This window comes from Chionomys nivalis, chromosome 3 (assembly GCF_950005125.1).
Source record: "Chionomys nivalis chromosome 3, mChiNiv1.1, whole genome shotgun sequence".
NCBI classification, from domain to species: domain Eukaryota; kingdom Metazoa; phylum Chordata; class Mammalia; order Rodentia; family Cricetidae; genus Chionomys; species Chionomys nivalis.
This window is the reverse complement of record NC_080088.1, coordinates 95,701,164-95,721,188: the sequence shown is the minus strand read 5'-3', so window position 1 is coordinate 95,721,188 and position 20,025 is coordinate 95,701,164. Positions and strand designations below refer to the sequence as shown.

General features: G+C 38.1%; 1 protein-coding gene across 1 annotated transcript in view; it reads left to right on the top strand.

The window, feature by feature from the left end:
- The first annotated feature begins 573 nt into the window (after positions 1–573).
- LOC130871384 (cytochrome P450 3A6-like) overlaps positions 574–20,025 on the top strand; it is a 145,617-nt gene continuing 126,165 nt past the window's right edge. Inside the window, exons 1-2 of the mRNA XM_057764722.1 lie at positions 574–644; positions 7,405–7,498. Coding sequence (XP_057620705.1) covers positions 574–644; positions 7,405–7,498 — 165 coding nt within the window. The remainder of the gene's footprint in view (positions 645–7,404; positions 7,499–20,025) is intronic.

Sequence of the window (20,025 nt, the reverse complement as noted above, 5' to 3'; positions counted from 1 at the left end):
CCTTGGACCTTCCCCAGAGCCATGTGTTTTACCTTTTTTGAGAGGTGGATGGGATGGGGTGGGGAGATATTTGGATGGAATGGGAGGAGGGGAAGGAGTGGGAACTTGGATTGATATGTATAATAAAAAATTGTTTTCCTTTTAAAAAAAATACAAAATTATTTAAAGATGGATCTTGTATACAAAGACTTAATGTGTTTTGCACTAAAGATAGGTGAAGAAATATTCAAGGAATTTAATGTCACCCATTCCATTACATTTCTGGTAAAAATATGACCTCTGGTCTTCTCAGTAATATTTTTATAATCTAAATAGTTATTAACTTATTAAAATAATTATTAACTTATTAAAATTATACTTAAAATTAACTATTAAAGAATCAAAATGTCAATACCCATGTGAGAGTCACACCTCATCTTTCTATTGGCAGTATCACCTCCTCCACCCCTTTTCCTAGCACATAAATACTGTGGCTTGGCTTCACAGATTCACACCTGGACTCAGAAAGAGTATTTAAGTCCTCACCAAGGAGGAAATGTTAGAGAGCAAATTTCTTGAAAGAAAAAAAAATCAATGGACCCAATTTTAATTTTTTCCATGGAAATGTGGGCTCTGCTGGCTAGCATCCTGGTGCTCCTCTACCTGTGAGTAATGGGCTGGATGCCTCTCCTTTGTGACCCTAGAGGTTGGACGATTCTCGGATTGCTTTTCCCTTTAGGAATAATCAAAAAAAAATATCATCCAATGGAATTAATACTGCCACAGCTGAACAGATTTCTACTGCAAACTAAACCATTTAACTCACTGTGTTTCTGGACAAATGTTCTAAATGCTTTTTAAGAAATCAATGCTGAAACCGATTATGAGTGAGTACATCCCATGTTCCTCTTTTTGGGACTGGGATACCTCACTCAGGATAGTGTTTTCTATTTCCATCCATTTGCACGCAAAATTCGAGAAGTCATTGTTTTTTACCGCTGAGTAGTACTCTAATATGTATATATTCCACACTTTCTTCATCCATTCCTCCATTGAAGGGCATCTAGGTTGTTTCCAGGTTTTGGCTATTACAAACAATGCTGCTATGAACATAGTTGAAGAGATACTTTTGTCATTTGATGGGGCATCTCTTGGGTATATTCCCAATAGTGGTATTACTGGATCTTGGGGTAGGTTGATCCCAAATTTCCTGAGAAATCGCCACACTGATTTCCAAAGTGGTTGCACAAGTTTGCATTCCCACCAGCAATGAATGAGTGTGCCCCTTTCTCCACAACCTCTCCAGCAAAGGCTATCATTGGTGTTTTTGATTTTAGCCATTCTGACAGGTGTAAGATGGTATCTCAAAGTTGTTTTAATTTGCATTTCCCTTATCGCTAAGGAGGTTGAGCATGACTTTAAGTGTCTTTTGGCCATTTGAATTTCTTCTGTTGAGAATTCTCTGTTCAGTTCAGTGCCCCATTTTTTTATTGGGTTCATTAGCATTTTAAAGTCTAGTTTCTTGAGTTCTTTATATATTTTGGAGATCAGACCTTTGTGTGTTGCAGGGTTGGTGAGGATCTTCTCCCAGTCAGTGGGTTGCCTTTTTGTCTTAGTGACAGTGTCCTTTGCTTTACAGAAGCTACTCAGTTTCAGGAGGTCCCATTTATTCAATGTTGTGCTTAATGTCTGTGCTGCTGGGGATAAACGTAGGAAGTGATCTCCTGTACCCATATGTTGTAGAGTAGCCATAAATAAAGGACATTGAGCTTATAATTTGTGATCCTAGAGAAGCTAAATAAGACAGTGAACCCAAAGAAAATCATATAGTCATCTGCCTGGAGAGGGGAAGTAGACAAGATTGCAGGGCAATAACTGGGAACTTGCGGGGGAGGTGGCAAGGGGCAAAGGGGAAATGGGATGAGAAACATGAGAAGGGGAGGATGGGAGGAGCTCGGGCGATTGGGATGGTTGGGATATAGGAAGGGAGGATACAGGAGCAGCGAAGTATATATCCTAACTAAGGGACCCATCTTAGGGTTGGAAAGAAACTTGACTCTAGAGGGGTTCGCAGGTGTCCAGGGAGATGTCCCCAGCTGGTACCTTGGGCAACTGAGGAGAGGGAACCTGAAATGACCCTATCCTATACTGATAAATATCTTACATATCACCTTAGAACCTTCATCTGGCGATGGATCGAGGTAGAGACAGAGACTCAATTTGGAGCAACGGTCTGAGCTCTTAAGGTCCAAATGAGGAGCAGAAGGAGGGAGAACATGAGCAAGGAAATCAGGACCACGAGGGATGCACCCGCCCACTGTGACAGTGGAACTGATTTATTGTGAGCCCACCAAGGCCAGCTGGTCTGGGACTGAATAAGCATGGGTTGAAACTGGACTCTCTGAGCATGGTGGACAATGAAGGCTGATGAGAAGCCAAGGACAATGGCATTAGGTTTCGATCCTAATACATGAACTGGCTTTGTGGGTGCTTAGCCTGTTTAGACGCTCACCTTCCTGGACATAGATTGAAGACCTTCGTCTTCCCGCAGGGCAGAGAATTTGGACTGCTCTTCAGTATCGAGAGGGAGGGGGAATGGTGTGGGGGAACGAGAAGAGGAGTGGAGATAGGGGGAGGGGACTGGGGGGAGGGGGCAATATTTGGGAGGAGGGGAGGGAAATGGGAAACGGGGAACAGGTGGAAATTTTAATTAAAAAAGAATAAAAAAATGATAAAAAAAAGACACACACACACACACACAAAAAAAAGAAATCAATGCTGTAGCTGGGCGGTGGTGGCACATGCCTTTAATCCCAGCACTTGGGACGCAGAGGCAGGCGGATCTCTGTGAGTTCGAGACCAGCCTGGTCTACAAGAGCTAGTTCCAGGACAGGCTCCAAAACCACAGAAAAACCCTGTCTCGAAAAACCAAAAAAAAAAAAAAAAAAAAAAAAAAAAAAAAAAAAAAAAAGAAATCAATGCTGTAAAAAAATCAGAAGAAGGTTTAAAGTGGTTACAGTTAGCTGTTTCTCTTGGTTTGTTTTCTGCCTTTACTCTTGTCATGTCTTCATCAGTCTGCAATAGGAAGTTTTAAGGGACCTAGAACTCCCAAGGATGGAAACTACATTCGAGTAGCAAATGATTACTTGACTCAGGCCTGCCTTCCCAAAATGTTTTGTAACAGAGATTATTGTGTTACCAACATTGTTAATAAATAAATACCTTATGACATTATCCTATTGCAGAAAGCTAGCTAGCATGGTGATGTCTATGGTCTAGAAAGAAATAGGGCATAGAAATTGTATTTTATGTGGGCCATCACCTCATGAGTTCATGTGGGTAATACATGGTGAAATTTCACTTTTCTGGGAAATACAGGAGCAAATACCTTCTGACCTAAGTAGGTCAAGTACAATTGACACATCAAAGTAGCTCTTCTTACGGAATACCCCTTGGAGACACAAATATCTTTGAGGTTGTCACAGGAGTTTATTTAAAATGTTACTCAAAGGACCATGAATGACTCAAAGGCAACCACAGCATCAAACCCCCAACACCTGTGCGGATGATGACTCATAAAACCTGTATCTTTAAAATATGTATTTATTTTTAATTTTGTGCACATAAATGTTTTGCATGCCTGTATGTATATGTGTCACATGCCTATCTGATGCACGTTTAAATTACGAGAACTGCACTGGATTTCCAGTTATTTGGGTGCTGGGAACTGAACCTGCATGCCCTGAAAGAGCAGCCAATGCTGTTAGTTGCCGAGCCACCTCTCTAGCCCAAAGGATATACATGGGAAACTCTGCACAATTTTCAAGCTGAGGGATGGGCAATTTGAGAGTCTTGTCAGGAGGCTCTGATGGTGGGCTAACTTCCTGCTCTGAGCAACCTCACTGTTCACTGTTCATGAGGTATCAGGTGAACTTTGTCTTGCAGATCACCCAAGTTGCTGATGTTTGATTATTTATTAACTCTGGTGAGCCACTTTCTAACTCAAGGTTAGAAAGTGTTACTACATATTAAATCTAAGTCTTGGACCACTAAGTATTAAAAGAATAGTTTAAAATAAAAAGATAGGTGGGGGTAATTAATGCTCTCAGTTTTTATGTTATATTCTGCCAACCTGTACAACACTGAATAACTTCTTGTAGTTGCCAATATTTTTATCCAAGAATGTATATGTACAAATATATGTATTTATATTGATTCAATAGTATACATGTATATGTATGAATACATACAAAACTATGTATTTAAATACGTATGTGCATATGCATTTTAGTTAAGGTTTCTGTTGTTGTGAAGAGTTACCATTTGGCTCACAGATGGTGCAATTCTAGCTTCCTGGGAAATATGGATGTAAACAGCCTTGATCTCAGTAGGACACAATTAACAGATCAAAGTAGATGGGAACAAATACCATTTTATATTTGTAGAACTTGATTAACAGACCAATGTAGCCCTTTCTCCAAAGCTTCCCTTGGAGAGACATGAGTTATCAATTTCTCACAGGAGTTTGTTTGAAAGGTTACTTGCAGGTGCATGAATCATTGAAAGGCTACTGCAGCACCAAGTCCTCATAACTAAATAGATGATGACTGAAAAAAATCTACGTCTTTAAATATATATTTATTATTAATTTTGTTCACATGAATGTTTGCACACATGTTTGTAAGTGTATCACATCTACCCGATGTCTGTTTAAGTTAAGGGAAATGTTTTGGATTCCCAGGAACTAGAATTGTAGACTATTGTGAGCAGTCATTTGAGACCTGGGAACTGAACCTGAATATCACGCAAGAGCAGCAACTGCTGTTAGTTGCTGAGCCACCTCCCCAGTCCAAAGGCTGCACATGGGAACCTCTGCACACTTTTAAAGCTGAGAGATAGGCCAGCTGGGAGAGTCTTGTCAAGAGGCTCTGCACGGGGGCTAACCTCCTCCTATGAGCAACCACACTCTTCACTATTCTGTGGGCATCAAGTAGAACTTGCACCGCACATTATCCATATTGCTGACGTTTGCTTATTTTTTAACTCTGGTGAGTCCCTTACCAATATTCAAACTCAGGATTAGAAAGTGTTATTGCATATTAACTCTGGTGAGCCCCTTACCAATATTCAAACTCAGGATTAGAAAGTGTTATTGTATATTAACTCAAGGACTATGACCATCAAACATTAACATAAAAGTTTATGCTAAAATGAAAGGTGGAGGGATTTAATGCTCTGTGTTCTTTTATGTTATATTCTGTCCTCCTAGTATCACACTGAATAAATTTTTGCAGTTGTCAATATTTGTATCCAAGAATGAATTTGTACACACACATACACTCATATATACACACGGATCAATAGTATAGATGAATGTGAGTAATTACCTATGCGAGTATGTATTTATATATGTATTTGCATGTGTGTCTTAGTTAAGGTTTCTGTTGCTGTGAAAAACCACCAAGACCACAGTTAGCATTTGCATATAGATCATGCAAATAATCGTTGATCTCAGTAGGAAAAATTAATAAATCAATGTATCCCATCCTCCAAAGCACCCTTGAATAGACATGAGTTTATCAGGTTATCACAGTAGTTTGGTTGAAAGTTTACATGCAGGAGCATGACTGACTCAAAGGCAACCGCAATATCAAACCTCCACACCTGAACAGATAACTCACAAAACCTTGTAGTGATGAGGTGAGAAGTTCTGCTTTTTGTCCCGCCTGGCTCCTGCATGGCTAGCTTAGCCCTGGAAATAACAACACACAAACTGTATTTATTTAAACGATGCCTGGTACATTATATCTAGCCTCTTCTTGGCTAACTCTTATACCTTGCTTTAACCCATATCTAGTAATCAGTGTATCACCATGGGGTTGTGGCTTACCAGGAAGATTCTAACCCACGTCCCTCTCAGGCCAGAGCTTCATGGCAGTTGCCTGACTCTGCTTTCTTTCTCCCAGCTTTTTGTTCTGTCTTCCCCACCTACCTATGTTCTGACCTATGAGGTCAAGAAGTTTTCTTTATTAATTGACCAATGAAACAACAGATAGATAGAACACCCCCTACATCAAAACCTGTATCTTTAAAATATATATTTATTCTTAATTTTGTGCATATGAATGTTTTTCATGCTTGTATGTATGTGTGCTGCATTCATGCTTGTTAGCTTATATTAGTTAATGAAAGGCATTGGACTTCCAGAGACTGGAAGTGTAGACCATTGTGAGCAGTTATTTGGGTGCTGGGAACTGAATCTGCATGCCCTGCAAGAGCAGCCAGTGCTGTTAGATGCTGAGTCACCTCTTTATCCCAAAGGCTATACATGGGAACCTCTGCACAATTTTCAAGCTGAGTGATGGGTCATGTGAAAGTCTTGTCAGCAGACTCTGCTGGTGGGCTCTCATTTCCCTTTGAGCAACATTACTGTTCACTGTTCCAGAGATATCATGTAGTGCTTGCAATGAAGGTTACACACATTGCCGATTTTTGCTTGTTTTCTATCTGGTGAGTCTCTCAGTAACAATCAGTCTTAAGGTTAGAGATTATTATTACATATAACTCTAGGACTGGGATCATGAAGTGTTAACATAAAAGTTTATAATAAAATTGTATGTGAAGGAGATTATGACACTTAATTTTTGTGTAAAATTCTGCCCGCCTCTTCCCTCACTGGATAAATTCTTGTAGTTCTCAATATATGTTTCCAAGAAAATATATATGTATATAAACACACATACATATACACACACGTGTGAATATATTTACATATGTATCTATTATATATTGACTCAGTAATATGCATGTATTAGGAGTACTTGATTAGCTACATATGTGAATTTGTATTTATACTTGTATTTATATTTGTGTTAGTTAAAGTTGTTATTGCTGTGATGAGACACCATGACCATAGCAACTCTTATAAAGAGAAAGCTTCAGCTAGTGTGTTTCACTTACAATTTAGAATTTTAGTCCATTATTGTCATGGCAGGAAGCAAATCAGCATGTAGGCAGACATGGTGCTAGAGCTTAGCATCCTTTCATTTTCACCCAAAGGCAACTGGAATTGAATTGTCTCAGTGGAGGTGGCTTGAGCATATGTGAGACTGCAAAGCCCTTCTCTACAATGACACACTTCCTCTATCAAGACCATACCTATTTCAACAAGGACATGTTTCCTAATAGTTCCGGTCCCTTTCTTGGCCATTTTCTTTGAAACCACTACAATGTATGATATATATATATGTTTATATTTGTGCATGTGTAGATATGTATATTTAAGTACATGTGTATATGTGAATGTGTCAATTTATGTATGTGAATATGGAAATATATATTCATTCACTGTGTGTATGTGTGAATGTGTATATTTACATGTACTACCAAGAAGCCCATAACTTGGTTTTCTTCTCTATGTCTTAGTTATGGGACCTCTTCACATGGACTTTTTAAGAAGATAGGAATTCCTGGCCCCAAACCTCTCCCTTTTGTTGGGAAGCTACTTGACTACAGGAAGGTGAGTGATGTTGGGATTTTTCCTTTACTTATTGTGACTGTGTCATTTTCATGAGTGTCCAGAAACCATGTGTCAGTTCATCATTGCACCTGGCCATTGGTATGAAATACTAAGGTTTTCAGCTTTCAGAATTATTTGTGTCTCAAGAGGATCATTGTGAGGTTACCCTGTTGTTGTTGTTTGACAAATGTCTGAGGCCTTTGGTTGCATCATATGAGAACCCACAGTGTTTGCATAAACTGATTTAAAAACCTGATGTATAGGCTTTGGTAGCCACAAAGATTAATGTTTTCTTTTTCAGTACAACTTCCAAAAAAGTAAAGTTACGCTAACTCAGTATTTAAATAAACACATGTCATGACTTCTGCATGGCATGTCACTAAATTGAGTGCTTCATTCATGTCAGAGTTCACTGTAACTTTGGCCCTTCTTGTTGAGTAACTGTGGCACGTACTGATCAGGAGGCACATAGTTATTTTGTGGTATATGCACATAAATGGATACTCAATAATACCAAAAAATCCCTGATATCATTTCCAATACTCTTGCTAATAGTGATTTTTTTTGTGTGTAGAGAGGTATATTGAGAGGTCAAACAAGAATATTCTCTTTTTCATTTCAAAGTAGAACCTATTTATAAATCTTAAGAAGAGAAATATGAGAGATGTGGTATTTCAACCTAAGCTATTTAGCCAGATTATGATTTTTGTTTCTTTAAACAAATGCAGAATCATTTATACATAATCACTAAAGAAAGCATGATTTGGCAAATTTGTTAAAACAAATTTTAGTAAGTGGATTATAATATATGCAAATGCATATATATAGTCATCATTAATACATAACAAACTGGACTATGAATTTGCACATAGCCTTCCTGAATGCTTTCTTTCTAAAATGTTAGGCTCCTGTACTCTCATACCTAAACTCATGCCCAGAAGACCAAAATCAGTTCTTACATGCAGGCTGCACTCTTGAAAGATTAGTTTTTCAAAATACTCAAGATTTACTTATCAGATCATAATTCTTCAAAACTGATAGTCCATTACTAACTTTACTAAGAATTCCATACTTTTACCCCTGTTTCAAAATGTAGTAACTATCCCATTATTTTTAAAAGATGTAGATTTTCTTTGAAATGCCCTTTTGGTGTTTTGTCCCACTCATGCTTTTGTTTCACATTTGTTTTTGTACTAAGTAGCATCTCCTGTAGAGAAGACTGGTTGCAAACTTGCTATTCAGATGACCATAGATTCCCTAATATCCTTACTTAGTGCTTTGTGTGACATGGTTTCTTATTTACAGGAAGGTGGGTATCAAACATAGGGTTTGACCCTAACCTACAGAAATAACAGTCCCAAAGATGATGTGTTCAGGGGAAGAACTGGAGATGAAAAATAAAGAAGGTGGACAGGTGAAATTGGGAGGTCTTGCTTGAACTGATTATACCAAACAATTTTAATAAGAAACATAGCTTCTTACATACTATTTTCATGGGGGAAATGGCCAAGGAGAGCAAAGACAATGTTTGCCAGGAAAATAGAAGATAGCTCAAACTATCCTCTGTCAACTGCGTTAGGAATGACAGTCCAGTCCAGGTGAAAGGTCAGTTTCTGAGAAAAAACTGCCACATTGACTCTCTTGGGCTTTGATCCATACCCAGACTGGACTGTGCCAAATCTGTTGCTGGACAAGGACACAGAACTTGTACCATAAATTCCATACTATATGTAGACTGAGCAAGGTATCCATCCAAAGAAAATGGGCTCCCAAAAGCCAGTACATTCAGTAGGGATATATCTTGGTGCCACTGCTAGTGGCCCCTCAGTCTGCCCCAGCCATGCAACTGTCACACATTGAGACAGACCAGTTTAGTTCTATGCATGTTCCTTCCCAGTCTGCCTGGAGTTGGTGAGCTCCCATTAAATTAGGTAGACTGTTACACTTGGTATACACATCATTATCTGAACTCTTTGCTCATATTCTCATTTCTCGCAGTCTAAAACTGTGCTTTGGAAGCTCAGTCCAGTGCTCTGACATGGGTCTCTGCCTCTGTTTCAGTCAGGTGCTATAAGAAGTTTCTATGGTGATATTTAAGATATTTATCAGTCTGACTATAGGGCAATTCCAGTTTGGGCACCCTCTCTTCTATTGCTTAGGGTTTTAGCTGGTGTAATCCTTGTGAATTCCTGGAAATTTATCTAGAGATAGGATTCATGCCAATGCCATAATGACTTCCTCAATCAAGATATCTCTTTACTTGTTCTCATCTCTATCCTTCCTTAATCTCAACTATCCCGTTCCCTGAAGTTTTGCATGGAACCGCTTGTTTGTCCCAGATGCCCCAAACTGAAATAATCACACAGAAACTGTATTAATTAAATTACTGCTTGGCCCATTAGCTCTAGCTTCTTATTAGCTAACTCTTACATCCATTACTATTAATCTGTATATCACCATGAGGCTGTGGCCTACCAGCAAAGTTTCAGCACATCTATCTCTGGCAGTGGATCTATGGTGTTCTCTGCCACCACCTTCTTCCTCCCAGCATTCATTCCAGTTTTTTTGGCCTAGCTTAATTTCCCTATAGCTCTATTCTAGGACCAAAGCAATTCCTTCATTAACCAATGAGATCAACATTTAGACAGAAGGACTTCCTACACCCCTCCAATTCTTCCCTCTTCTCCCCCTTCCACCCTAGCTTCTCCCCACCATTATGTTCCCAATTTTGTCAATTGATCTTGTCCATTTGATTTCTGAGTGAATCTATATATGTTTTTCTTAGGGTTCACCTTGATACTTAGCTTGTTTAGTATCATGAACAATAGGCTCAACAACCTATGTTTATGACTAGTATCCACTTATACATGAATAGATACTATATTCACCTTTTTGGGTCTGGGTTACCTCACTTAGGATGGTGTTTCTAGTTCCATCAATTTACATGCAAAATTAAAGATGTCATTGTTTTTTACAGCTGAGTAGTATTCTAATGAGTAAATTGCCACATTTTCTTTCTCCATACTTCGGTTGAGGGGCATCTAGGTGTTTGCAGGTTTGGGCTATCACAAATACTGCTGTTATGATCATAGTTAAACAAATATCTTTGTAATATGATTGAGTATCTTTTGGATATATGCCCAAGACTGGTGTTGTTGAATCCTGAGGTAATTTGATTCCCTTTTTTTTGAGAAATCACCATACTGATTTCTAAAGTGGTTGTACAAGTTTGCATTCCCACCAGCAATGGATGAGAATTCTACTTACTCCACATCCTCTCCAGCATAAGCTGTCCTTGGTGTTTTTGATCTTAGCCATTCTGACAGGTATATCTCAGATTTGTTATGATTTGCATTTCCCTGATGGCTAAAGATGTTGAATATTTCCTTAAGTGTACTTTGGCCATTTGAGATTCTTCTGTTGAGAATTCTCTGTTTAGTTCTGTACCTCATTTTTAATTGGGTTATTCATAATTTTGATATCTAATTTTTGAGTTCTTTATATATATTTTAGAGATCAGTCCTCTGTCTGATGTGGGGTTGGTGAAGGCATTTTCCCATTCAGTAGGCTTCCTTTTTTCTCATTGACCTTTGCTTTAAAGAAGCTTCTCCATTTCAGAATGTTTCATTTATTTATTGTTGCTCTCAACATCTGTGTTAAAGGTGTTATATTTAGGAAGTGGTCTCCTCTGACCATGTATTGAAGACTACTTTCCACTTTCTCTTTTCTCAGGTTTGGTATGGTTATATTTATATTGAGGTTCTTAATCCTTTGGACTCGAGGTTTTTGCATGAAGATAGATAAGATCTATTTTCATTCTTCTATGTGTTGACATCCAGTTATGCCCACACCATTTGTTGAAGATGTTTTCTTTTTTCCATTGTATAATTTTAGCTATTTTGTCAAAAGTCAGGTGTTTGTAAGTGTATGGATTAATATCCTGGTCTTCAATTTGATTCCATTGGTCAACCACTCTGTTTTTATGCCAGTACCAAACTGTTTTTATTACTGTAGCTCTGTAGTAGATCATGATGTCAGGGATGGTGATGCCTCTGGAAGTTCCTTTAATGTATAGGATTGTTTTGGCTCTCTTGTTTTTTCCATATGAAGTTTATTATTGTTCTTTCTATGTCTGTGACCAATTTTGTTGGGATTTTGATGGGGATTGCATTGAATCTATAGATAGCTTTTATCCTACATATCCAAGATCATGGGAGATCTTTCCATTTTGTGGTATATTCTTAAATTTCTTTCTTCAAAGATTTAAAATTCTTGATGAAAATGTTTTTCACTTCTTTAGTTATTTGTTGCTATTGTAAAAGGTGGTGTTTCCCTGATTCCTTCTTCATATTCTTTCTCATTTCTTTCCTTTTTTTGCTTTTTTGAGACAGGGTTGTCTGTAGCTTTGGAGTGTAGGAATATAGCCCCACCCATTTGGGGCGTGTTCGCCTCAGGCTAATGTTTACTGATAAATCTGCTGGGTGTGATACCAGCAGCCCCTTTTCTCTGCTTTTCCTGTTCTCCACAGGAACCTATGGTCCTGTAAGTCTATTTCCCTATTAAAGCTGTATATATTTTTATAATCTGTCTGCATTCATTTACATCGTCACATTTGGCATCCAACGTCGGGCTATTTTGCCCCCGCCCTGGCACAGGAGGGGGCGCAGGCTCCATCTTTCTCAGCCTTTGCGAGCAAGTTAGTGACCAGAGCTCAGGAAGTGGGATTGGGCAAGCATAGCCTGCTAGCTTTCACAGCGTGCTCCCTGCTCGCTTTCCCTTCCCCCACTCTAGGCCACGATACAGTCGCAGAGCAGTGACCCCAAAAGAGCAGTTAACCACTCCCTGCTTGCCTTCCAAAGCCCCACTGCCTGAACTAATGGTAGCACCAGCGGTTTTGAAGCAAAAGCCGCCAAAGCAGCAGACAAAGTGACCCCTTCCCTTCTCAGGCAGTACAATAATTTTTGTTTTGAGTTAATTGTTTCAGACTGGCTCTGGCTTAGACTACATGGACTCAGGTACATTTCTTTCACCACCACTGGCAGGAAAACGTCATTACAGGTAAATAATTTTCTTTTATAAATAAAAAAAATGTCTGAAAACATTACCATTCAAGACTTTAACAGGCTTTTCAATTGTACCATGTGGGAGATTTTACAAGAAGTGTCTGTCAGCCCACAGATATGGATCTTTCTGGGATTCGTAGTTTTCCTTGGTACTATATGGTTTGATAAGAGAAATATGATAAAGTCTTTATGAGACGAGGTTGAATGCTTAAAAATAATTGAGAATGACAACAATCTTCTCAAAAATCAGTTTGAAGTTCTCCAGGCAGAGAACAGATCTTTGTTTAACACAACTCGACAAACTGAACAAAATTTAGAAGAGGTACAGGCTGATGTTAAGGAGAAATTCATTACTATGGAAGAGGGAACAGCTGATTTGGAATGTAAGCTTCAGTCCCTTTCAGTAGGAACTGAAATATTAACTGAGAGAATCAAAACTGCCGAATGTGACAATTGGATTTTGTGACAGATTGGCGGAAAGATTGTCAATACAATAAGGCACGGTTTATGCTATAAAAATTATGTCCAAAGATGAGATGTTATCTCTAATGGACAAACTTCATACTTTAGAATCCTCAATGAAGGCTTTAGAACATAATTCTGGACAGGAGATTCAGATATTACAGAAGGCAATGGTGAATAGAATTGAAAAGATTGAGGAATTTCTAAATTCTGATGAAGAAGAGCAAGAGGTAGAAAGGCAAATTTTAACTAGATCTGTGGGTAAATCTCTCTGGGACAATTCCCACAAAGCTCTACCTACAGTTCTACCTGCCTTTCCAGTAGTAACAACAGAGAAAGTGGTTGGTTCCAGAAACCCTAGGGTCATCAAGGAAGATACATGTGAACCTGTCTGTATGAATGTTCTCCAAGAAATTAAACAGGCTGTAATGACTTTTGGGATGAATGCCTCTTTTGTTAAAGAGGTGCTAAGATCTTGGGCCACAACAAATAAAATCACGCCCTCTGACTGGTTACAACTGAGCTCTGCTGTCCTTGAGAGTGGACTGCAATTGAAATGGAAATGTTTATTCAGGCAAGAGGCTAGACTTTTAGAACAACAGGAAAGAGCAAAGGGAATTGAAATTTCCCTAGATCAAATTCTAGGAGAGGGGCTATTTTCTGACCCTCAGGAACAAGCTAATTTGGATGGAAATACACTCTCCATGTGTACTAAAGCAGCCTTAAGGGCTTGGGACAAGGTGCAAGACCCAGGACAGAGATGGAATCATTTGTCAGAGTTAAACAGACTCAGAGAGAACCCTTTAGTGACTTTTTACAAAGACTAACTAAAGCTGTACAAATAGGGATATCTGACCCAGAAGCAAGACGTATAATGATCGAGACTTTGGCTTATAAAAATGCAAATGTGGAATGCAAAAGGATTTAGGGATCTTTGAAGTTCAGATCAGCGCCATTGGAAGAATGGGTCTTGCATACACTGAATGTTGATACATTTGACTATGGCACTGTAGCATGGGTAGAAGAAGCAATTTCCAATGGTAAAAGGAGACATCAGAATACCAAATGTTTTGTGGCAAAATGGGTCATATGAAAAGGAATTGTAGACAATGGATTTTCAGAAATAATAATAATGCATCTTCTAGAAATAACAGAAATAGTACGACTCAGCCTTCAGTTTTATGTAGAAGATGTGGAAAAGGCAGATATTGGATAAATGAGTGCAGGTCTACAAGAGATAGACAAGGCAACCTGATACAGATGGGAAACGTGAGATGGGGGCCTCACAGGCACCCATGGCAAACATGGTTCAGTCATTTCTAGTTACTACAGAGAACATGACTCATCAGGACAATTAGGAAGCCCCATGCCTACTGTTACAAACAATAATGATCAGAAAGACGAGTTCCATGTGTTTTGGCAAACTTCTACAAATGATCAAAGAACAAAGCTGAGAGTGTGTGTAAATGGCATTTTTATTACTGGCCTGCTGGACACACGTGTGGATGTAAGTATCATTATCCCAGAATCTTGGCATCCATATTGGCCTCTTCAGAATGTAAATGTTCAGCTCCTGGGAATTGGAACCCTATCTCAAGTAAGGCAGAGCATGAGATGGGTTGAATGTATAGGACCAGAGAGACAAATAGGAAAATTAAGGTCATATGTAGCCAATATTGCAATGAATTTATGGGGTCGTGACCTATTACAACAATGGAATACCCAAATTAACATTCCTGCTACTTCTAGAGCCTATATTTCTGAGAATAATATTAAAAGATATTACAAACGAAGAAAACCGGCCAGTCGGGCTGTACAAGAACAAGCAATTGATGTCCCTTCAGAGATACCAACAGCCTTGCCTTTAAAATGGTTGACTGAGAAACCAATATGGATAAAGCAATGGCCTTTAGCTGAGGAAAAGTTACAGGCTTTAGAACAGTTGGTACAAGAGCAATTAGATGCTGGACATATAGAAGAATATACCAGCCCTTGGAATTCTCCTGTATTTGTGGTTAAGAAAAAAATCAGGTAAATGGAGAATGGTGACAGATCTCAGGGCTATCAACAAGGTTATTCAACCTATGGGCCCTCTGCAATCTGGAATTCCTTTGCCCTCTTTATTGCCAAAAGGATGGCCTCTCATAGTTATTGATTTAAAGGATTGTTTTTTCACTATACCTTTACAAAAAGAAGATAGAGAAAAATTTGTCTTCACAGTGCCTACTTATAATATTTGTCAACCTTTGAGGAGGTACCACTGGGCCAACTTCCCCCATGGAATGTTAAATAGCCCCTCCCTGTGCCAATATTTTGTGAATCAACCATTGCAAATAATATGCAAGAAATTTCCAAAATCGATAGTATATCATTATATGGATGACATTTTGTTATCCGATTCAAACATGGATACCTTGAACAGACTGTTGAAGAAATAAAAATACTTTTACCTAAATGGGGATTACAAATCGCTCCTGAAAAGATTCAGAAGGGAGATTCTGTTAATTATTTAGGTTATAAAATAAGTTTGCAAAAAATTAAGACACAAAAGGCACAAATTCGGAGTGATCGCCTACGGACTCTTAATGACTTTCAAAGACTGTTAGGGGACATTTCCAGTCTACGGCCAGCTATTGGGATAACACCTGATCTAATAATTCATTTGAACAAAACCTTGGATGGTGACAAAGATTTTAACAGTCCCAGAGAATTAACAGTTGAAACAAAAGGAACTGACGATGATTGAGGAAAAATTACAACAGGCACATGTGGACAGGGTAAATCCAGAGCTTGATTGTATTCACGTCATACTACCATCAAAAATTTCCCCTACAGGAATTTTAATGCAGAGAGATGATATTATCTTGGAATGGATCTTTTTACCACATAAACCAAGTAAGAAACTGAAAACTTATGTGGAAAAAGTCTCTGAGTTAATTATAAAAGGCAAGTTGAGACTTTGTCAACTAGCAGGCATAGACCCAGCAGAAATTATAGTGCCTTTCACTGCTGATGAACTAAAGTAGTTATGGGAAGATAATGAACCATGGCAAAGAGCTTGTGATAATTTTTTTGGGAGACATTAATAACAACTATCCAAAAAGCAAGAGGCTTAACTTCATAAAGAGAACTTCCTGGATCCTTCCTCGAATCGTCCGTGATACTCCAATAACTGGAGCCCGTACATTCTATACTGATGCCAATAAATCAGGGAAGGCAGGTTACAAATCAGAAGACTTGGGTAAGGTGGAACAAAGTCCTTATGATTCTGTCCAGAAGGCAGAATTATATGCCATTCTTATGGTGCTAAGGGATTTTAAAGAACCTATTAATATAGTTACTGATTCACAATGCGTAGAAAGAGTTATTTTACATATTGAAACTGCTGAATTTATACCTGATGATACAGAACCAACCTCTTTGTTTATCCAGGTGCAAGATTTGATTAGGAACAGGCTTTGCCCTATGTACATAACACACATCCGATCCCATACGTGTCTGCCAGGTCCTCTAGCACAAGGTAATTCAGAAATTGATCAATTATTGATTGCTAGTGTGCTACAAGCCTCTGAATTTCATAAAAAACATCATGTTAATAGCAAAGGTTTGAAGAAAGAGTTTTCTATTACATGGCAACAAGCTAAGGAGATTGTAAAGAAATGCCCTACTTGCTCTTTCTATAACCAAACGTCACTGCCTGCAGAGGCTAATCCAAAGGGCACCCAAAGGAATGAAATCTGGCAGATGGATGTGTTCCACTCTGCAGAATTTGGCAAATTAAAATATGTTCATCACACCATTGACACGTATTCAGGCTTTCAGTGGGCAACGGCTTTAAGTTCAGAAAAAGCTGATTCAGTTATCACTCATTTATTAGAAGTCATGGCTATCATGGGTATACCTACACAAATAAAGACGGATAATGGTCCTACTTTTGTCTCTAGGAATATGAAATGGTTTTTTGATTATTACAGTATCAAGCATGTTACAGGTATACCATACAATCCTACAGGTCAAGCAGTCATAGAAAGATCAAATCAAACTATAAAGGATATGTTGAACAAAAAGAAAGGGGTGGAACACACCCCCAGAAATAGGTTACATAATGCTTTGTTAACCTTGAATTTTCTCAATGCCAATGAGAAGGGAACATCAGCTGCAGAAGGACATTGGATAATGGAAAAGTCTACTTAACTAAATCAACCAGTTTATTTCAGAGATGTGCCTACCTCACAATGGAAGCCAGGAGATGTGCTGCATTGGGGAAGGGGATTTGCTCTTGTCTCCACAGGTGAGGAAAAATTGTGGATACCATCAAAATTGATAAAGGTTCATTTTGATGAAGAGAAGCCAGTTGGGAAAGATAAATAACAATCCAATCACATGGATGGCGATCATACTGATGGTAAGTAATACAGATAGGTTGGGGGCAGGGTTCTCTTCTTATCTCCACAGGAAAATACCCATCTTCAAAGAATTTAAGGGACCCTGAATATTTAATTACTGATGGAGGGACATGTTCTGTAAGTATTAATTTATATATATATATATATATATATATATATATATATATATATATATATATGTGTGTGTCTTAAACTTTCTTTGCCTTTCCTCATATCTGTGTCCTTCTTTATATGTCAGTATATGTCCTTGTTGTTAATGTTTAAATTTCCCATAACAAGCAACAGATTTTCCTACAGTAATCTTTGAAGTTTCCAGGATGAAGAAGGGGCCCCACAACATCAACTCAATCTGGTTTTTATGACGTCATGAATTTTTTTTAAAGCGCTAATATTAGACCTGTTTTTTGGTACCAACTACATGAGACAATTTCGACTGGTGCACATTTTTGACAACACTCTGGCAGGACCTTCTCAAAATGCTCTGAGACTAGTTAGAATTTTCTTAGGTCAACGGTTATATTGGGAATTTTACCATCATTTGCTTTCACAGGACCCCCTAAGAAGAATGTCGCCCCCATGTCAGCTAGAAGCAATCTTACAGGACGACATCCCCTCTCCCAACAGAGTTTGCCCTCAGGGTTAGGGACATCTTTTAGTGGTTGGTTTAGGGTTGAGGGGATGCGGTGATATTTTTATGGACTTAGGAGTATTTAAAAAAAACAAAAAAAAAGAAGAGGAATAAGAAGGGGGATTAACTGGTTTTATGGGATGATTGATATTTGTGAATTACTGTTTATAGAAAATTGTATTGGTACTGTTTTTTGTATATTGATATATTGAATGTGAGTGTTCCTAGCTCTATTTTTGTATGAGTATGCTTATAACTTTGTCTATATTGTATTGATACATCTACCATATTACAATGTACATTTCTACCTCTGATACTATGACATTGTTTACAGTTGAAGATCATTGTCTTCATATATTGCACAGTTGTTTATTCTTTTAGTCTTCAAGTTAGATAGGTATTGAGAATTATATGTTTGTCATATTCATTTTTAAGTTAATCAGGTCTTTTAGTTACATAAAGATTATATTTAGTATAGATAGTATGATCTTCAGCCTCTTCGAAGAGCTGTAGAAAATGGCCTTTAATCTAACCTAAAATTTCTGTGCCAACGAGACACAATTACTCCTGGCAATGCCACTCTACTCCCGAGAGAACGTTGAGCACCAAAGACACTCGACTGGGAGCTTGTCTTCTTGGCAGAACTGGCCTTTGGGTTAAGAAAAGCCCATACCTCAACTTCTGACAAAGATACAGAATATCCCTAAGTGGATGAAACAGGATTGTCTTATCCTGCCAAGATAGGGTAGGATAGTTCTAAGAATGGTATGTCAGTTATGTTAGGCCTTAGCCAAAGTTGGTTGACTCAACATTGCAAACGAGACTTTGGGTGATTGCCCAGGTAGTCAGTTGTCTCTGTCAATTGTTGCACATTTTGGATATCTCTCATTTGTTAAGTAATATTTATTCCCTTCTCAGATCTTTGACGGAGTTGAAGATTAAATAATTGTAGTTACTCTCTATGTTATTTAGACTCCTTGAGATAGAATGTTTAGCAAAACTTTTGTTCTCTATATTGTTTGTTATATTTATTATTTGTTATTATTGTATATAGTTGTATTTGGTTTAGTTCTATCTTATTTAGACAAAAAGGGCAGATGTAGGGATATAGCCCCACCCATTGGGGGTGTGTTCACCTCGGGCTAATGTTTACTGATAAATCTGCGGGGCGTGATCCCAGCAGCCCCTGTTCTCTGCTTTTCCTGTTCTCCGCGGGAACCTGTGGTCCTGTAAGTCTATTTCCCTATTAAAGCTGTATTTATTTTTATAATCTGTCTGCATTCATTTACGTCGTCACATTGGGGCCTGTTCTAGAACTCACTCTTGTAGACCAGACTCACCTCAAACTCAGAGAGATTCACCTGCATCTTCCTCATGAGTGCTGGTATTAAAAGTGTGTTCCATCAATGCATGGCATTCTTTCTCATTTCTGTTTATGAGGGCTACTGATTTGCTTGAGTTGATCTTTTATCCTGCTACATTACTGAAGGTATTTATCATCTGTAGGATGATAATTTGGTTGATATTTTGGGGTCACTTATATATACTGTTATATTATCAGCAAATAATGAAAGTTTAGCATCTTCCTTTACAATTTGTATCCGCTTGATCTCTATTGTTGTCATATTGCTACAGCCAGAACTTCAAAAATTTGTTGAAGAGATATGAAGAGAGTGGACAACCTTGTCTTTTTCTTGATTTTAGTTGAATCACTTTGAGTATCTCTCCATTTAATTTGATGTTGACTGTATGCTTGCTGTATATTGCATTTATTATGTTTAGATATGTACATTTTATCCATGATCTCTCTAAGACCTTTAATATGAAGGGGTGTTGCATTTTCTCAAATGCTTTCTCAGCATCTAATGAGATGATCATATGAAGATTTTTTCTTTCAGTTTATTTATATGATGGATTACATTGTTTATTATATGGTGAGGGGATTTTTTTAACCAGTGGATTTGGTGT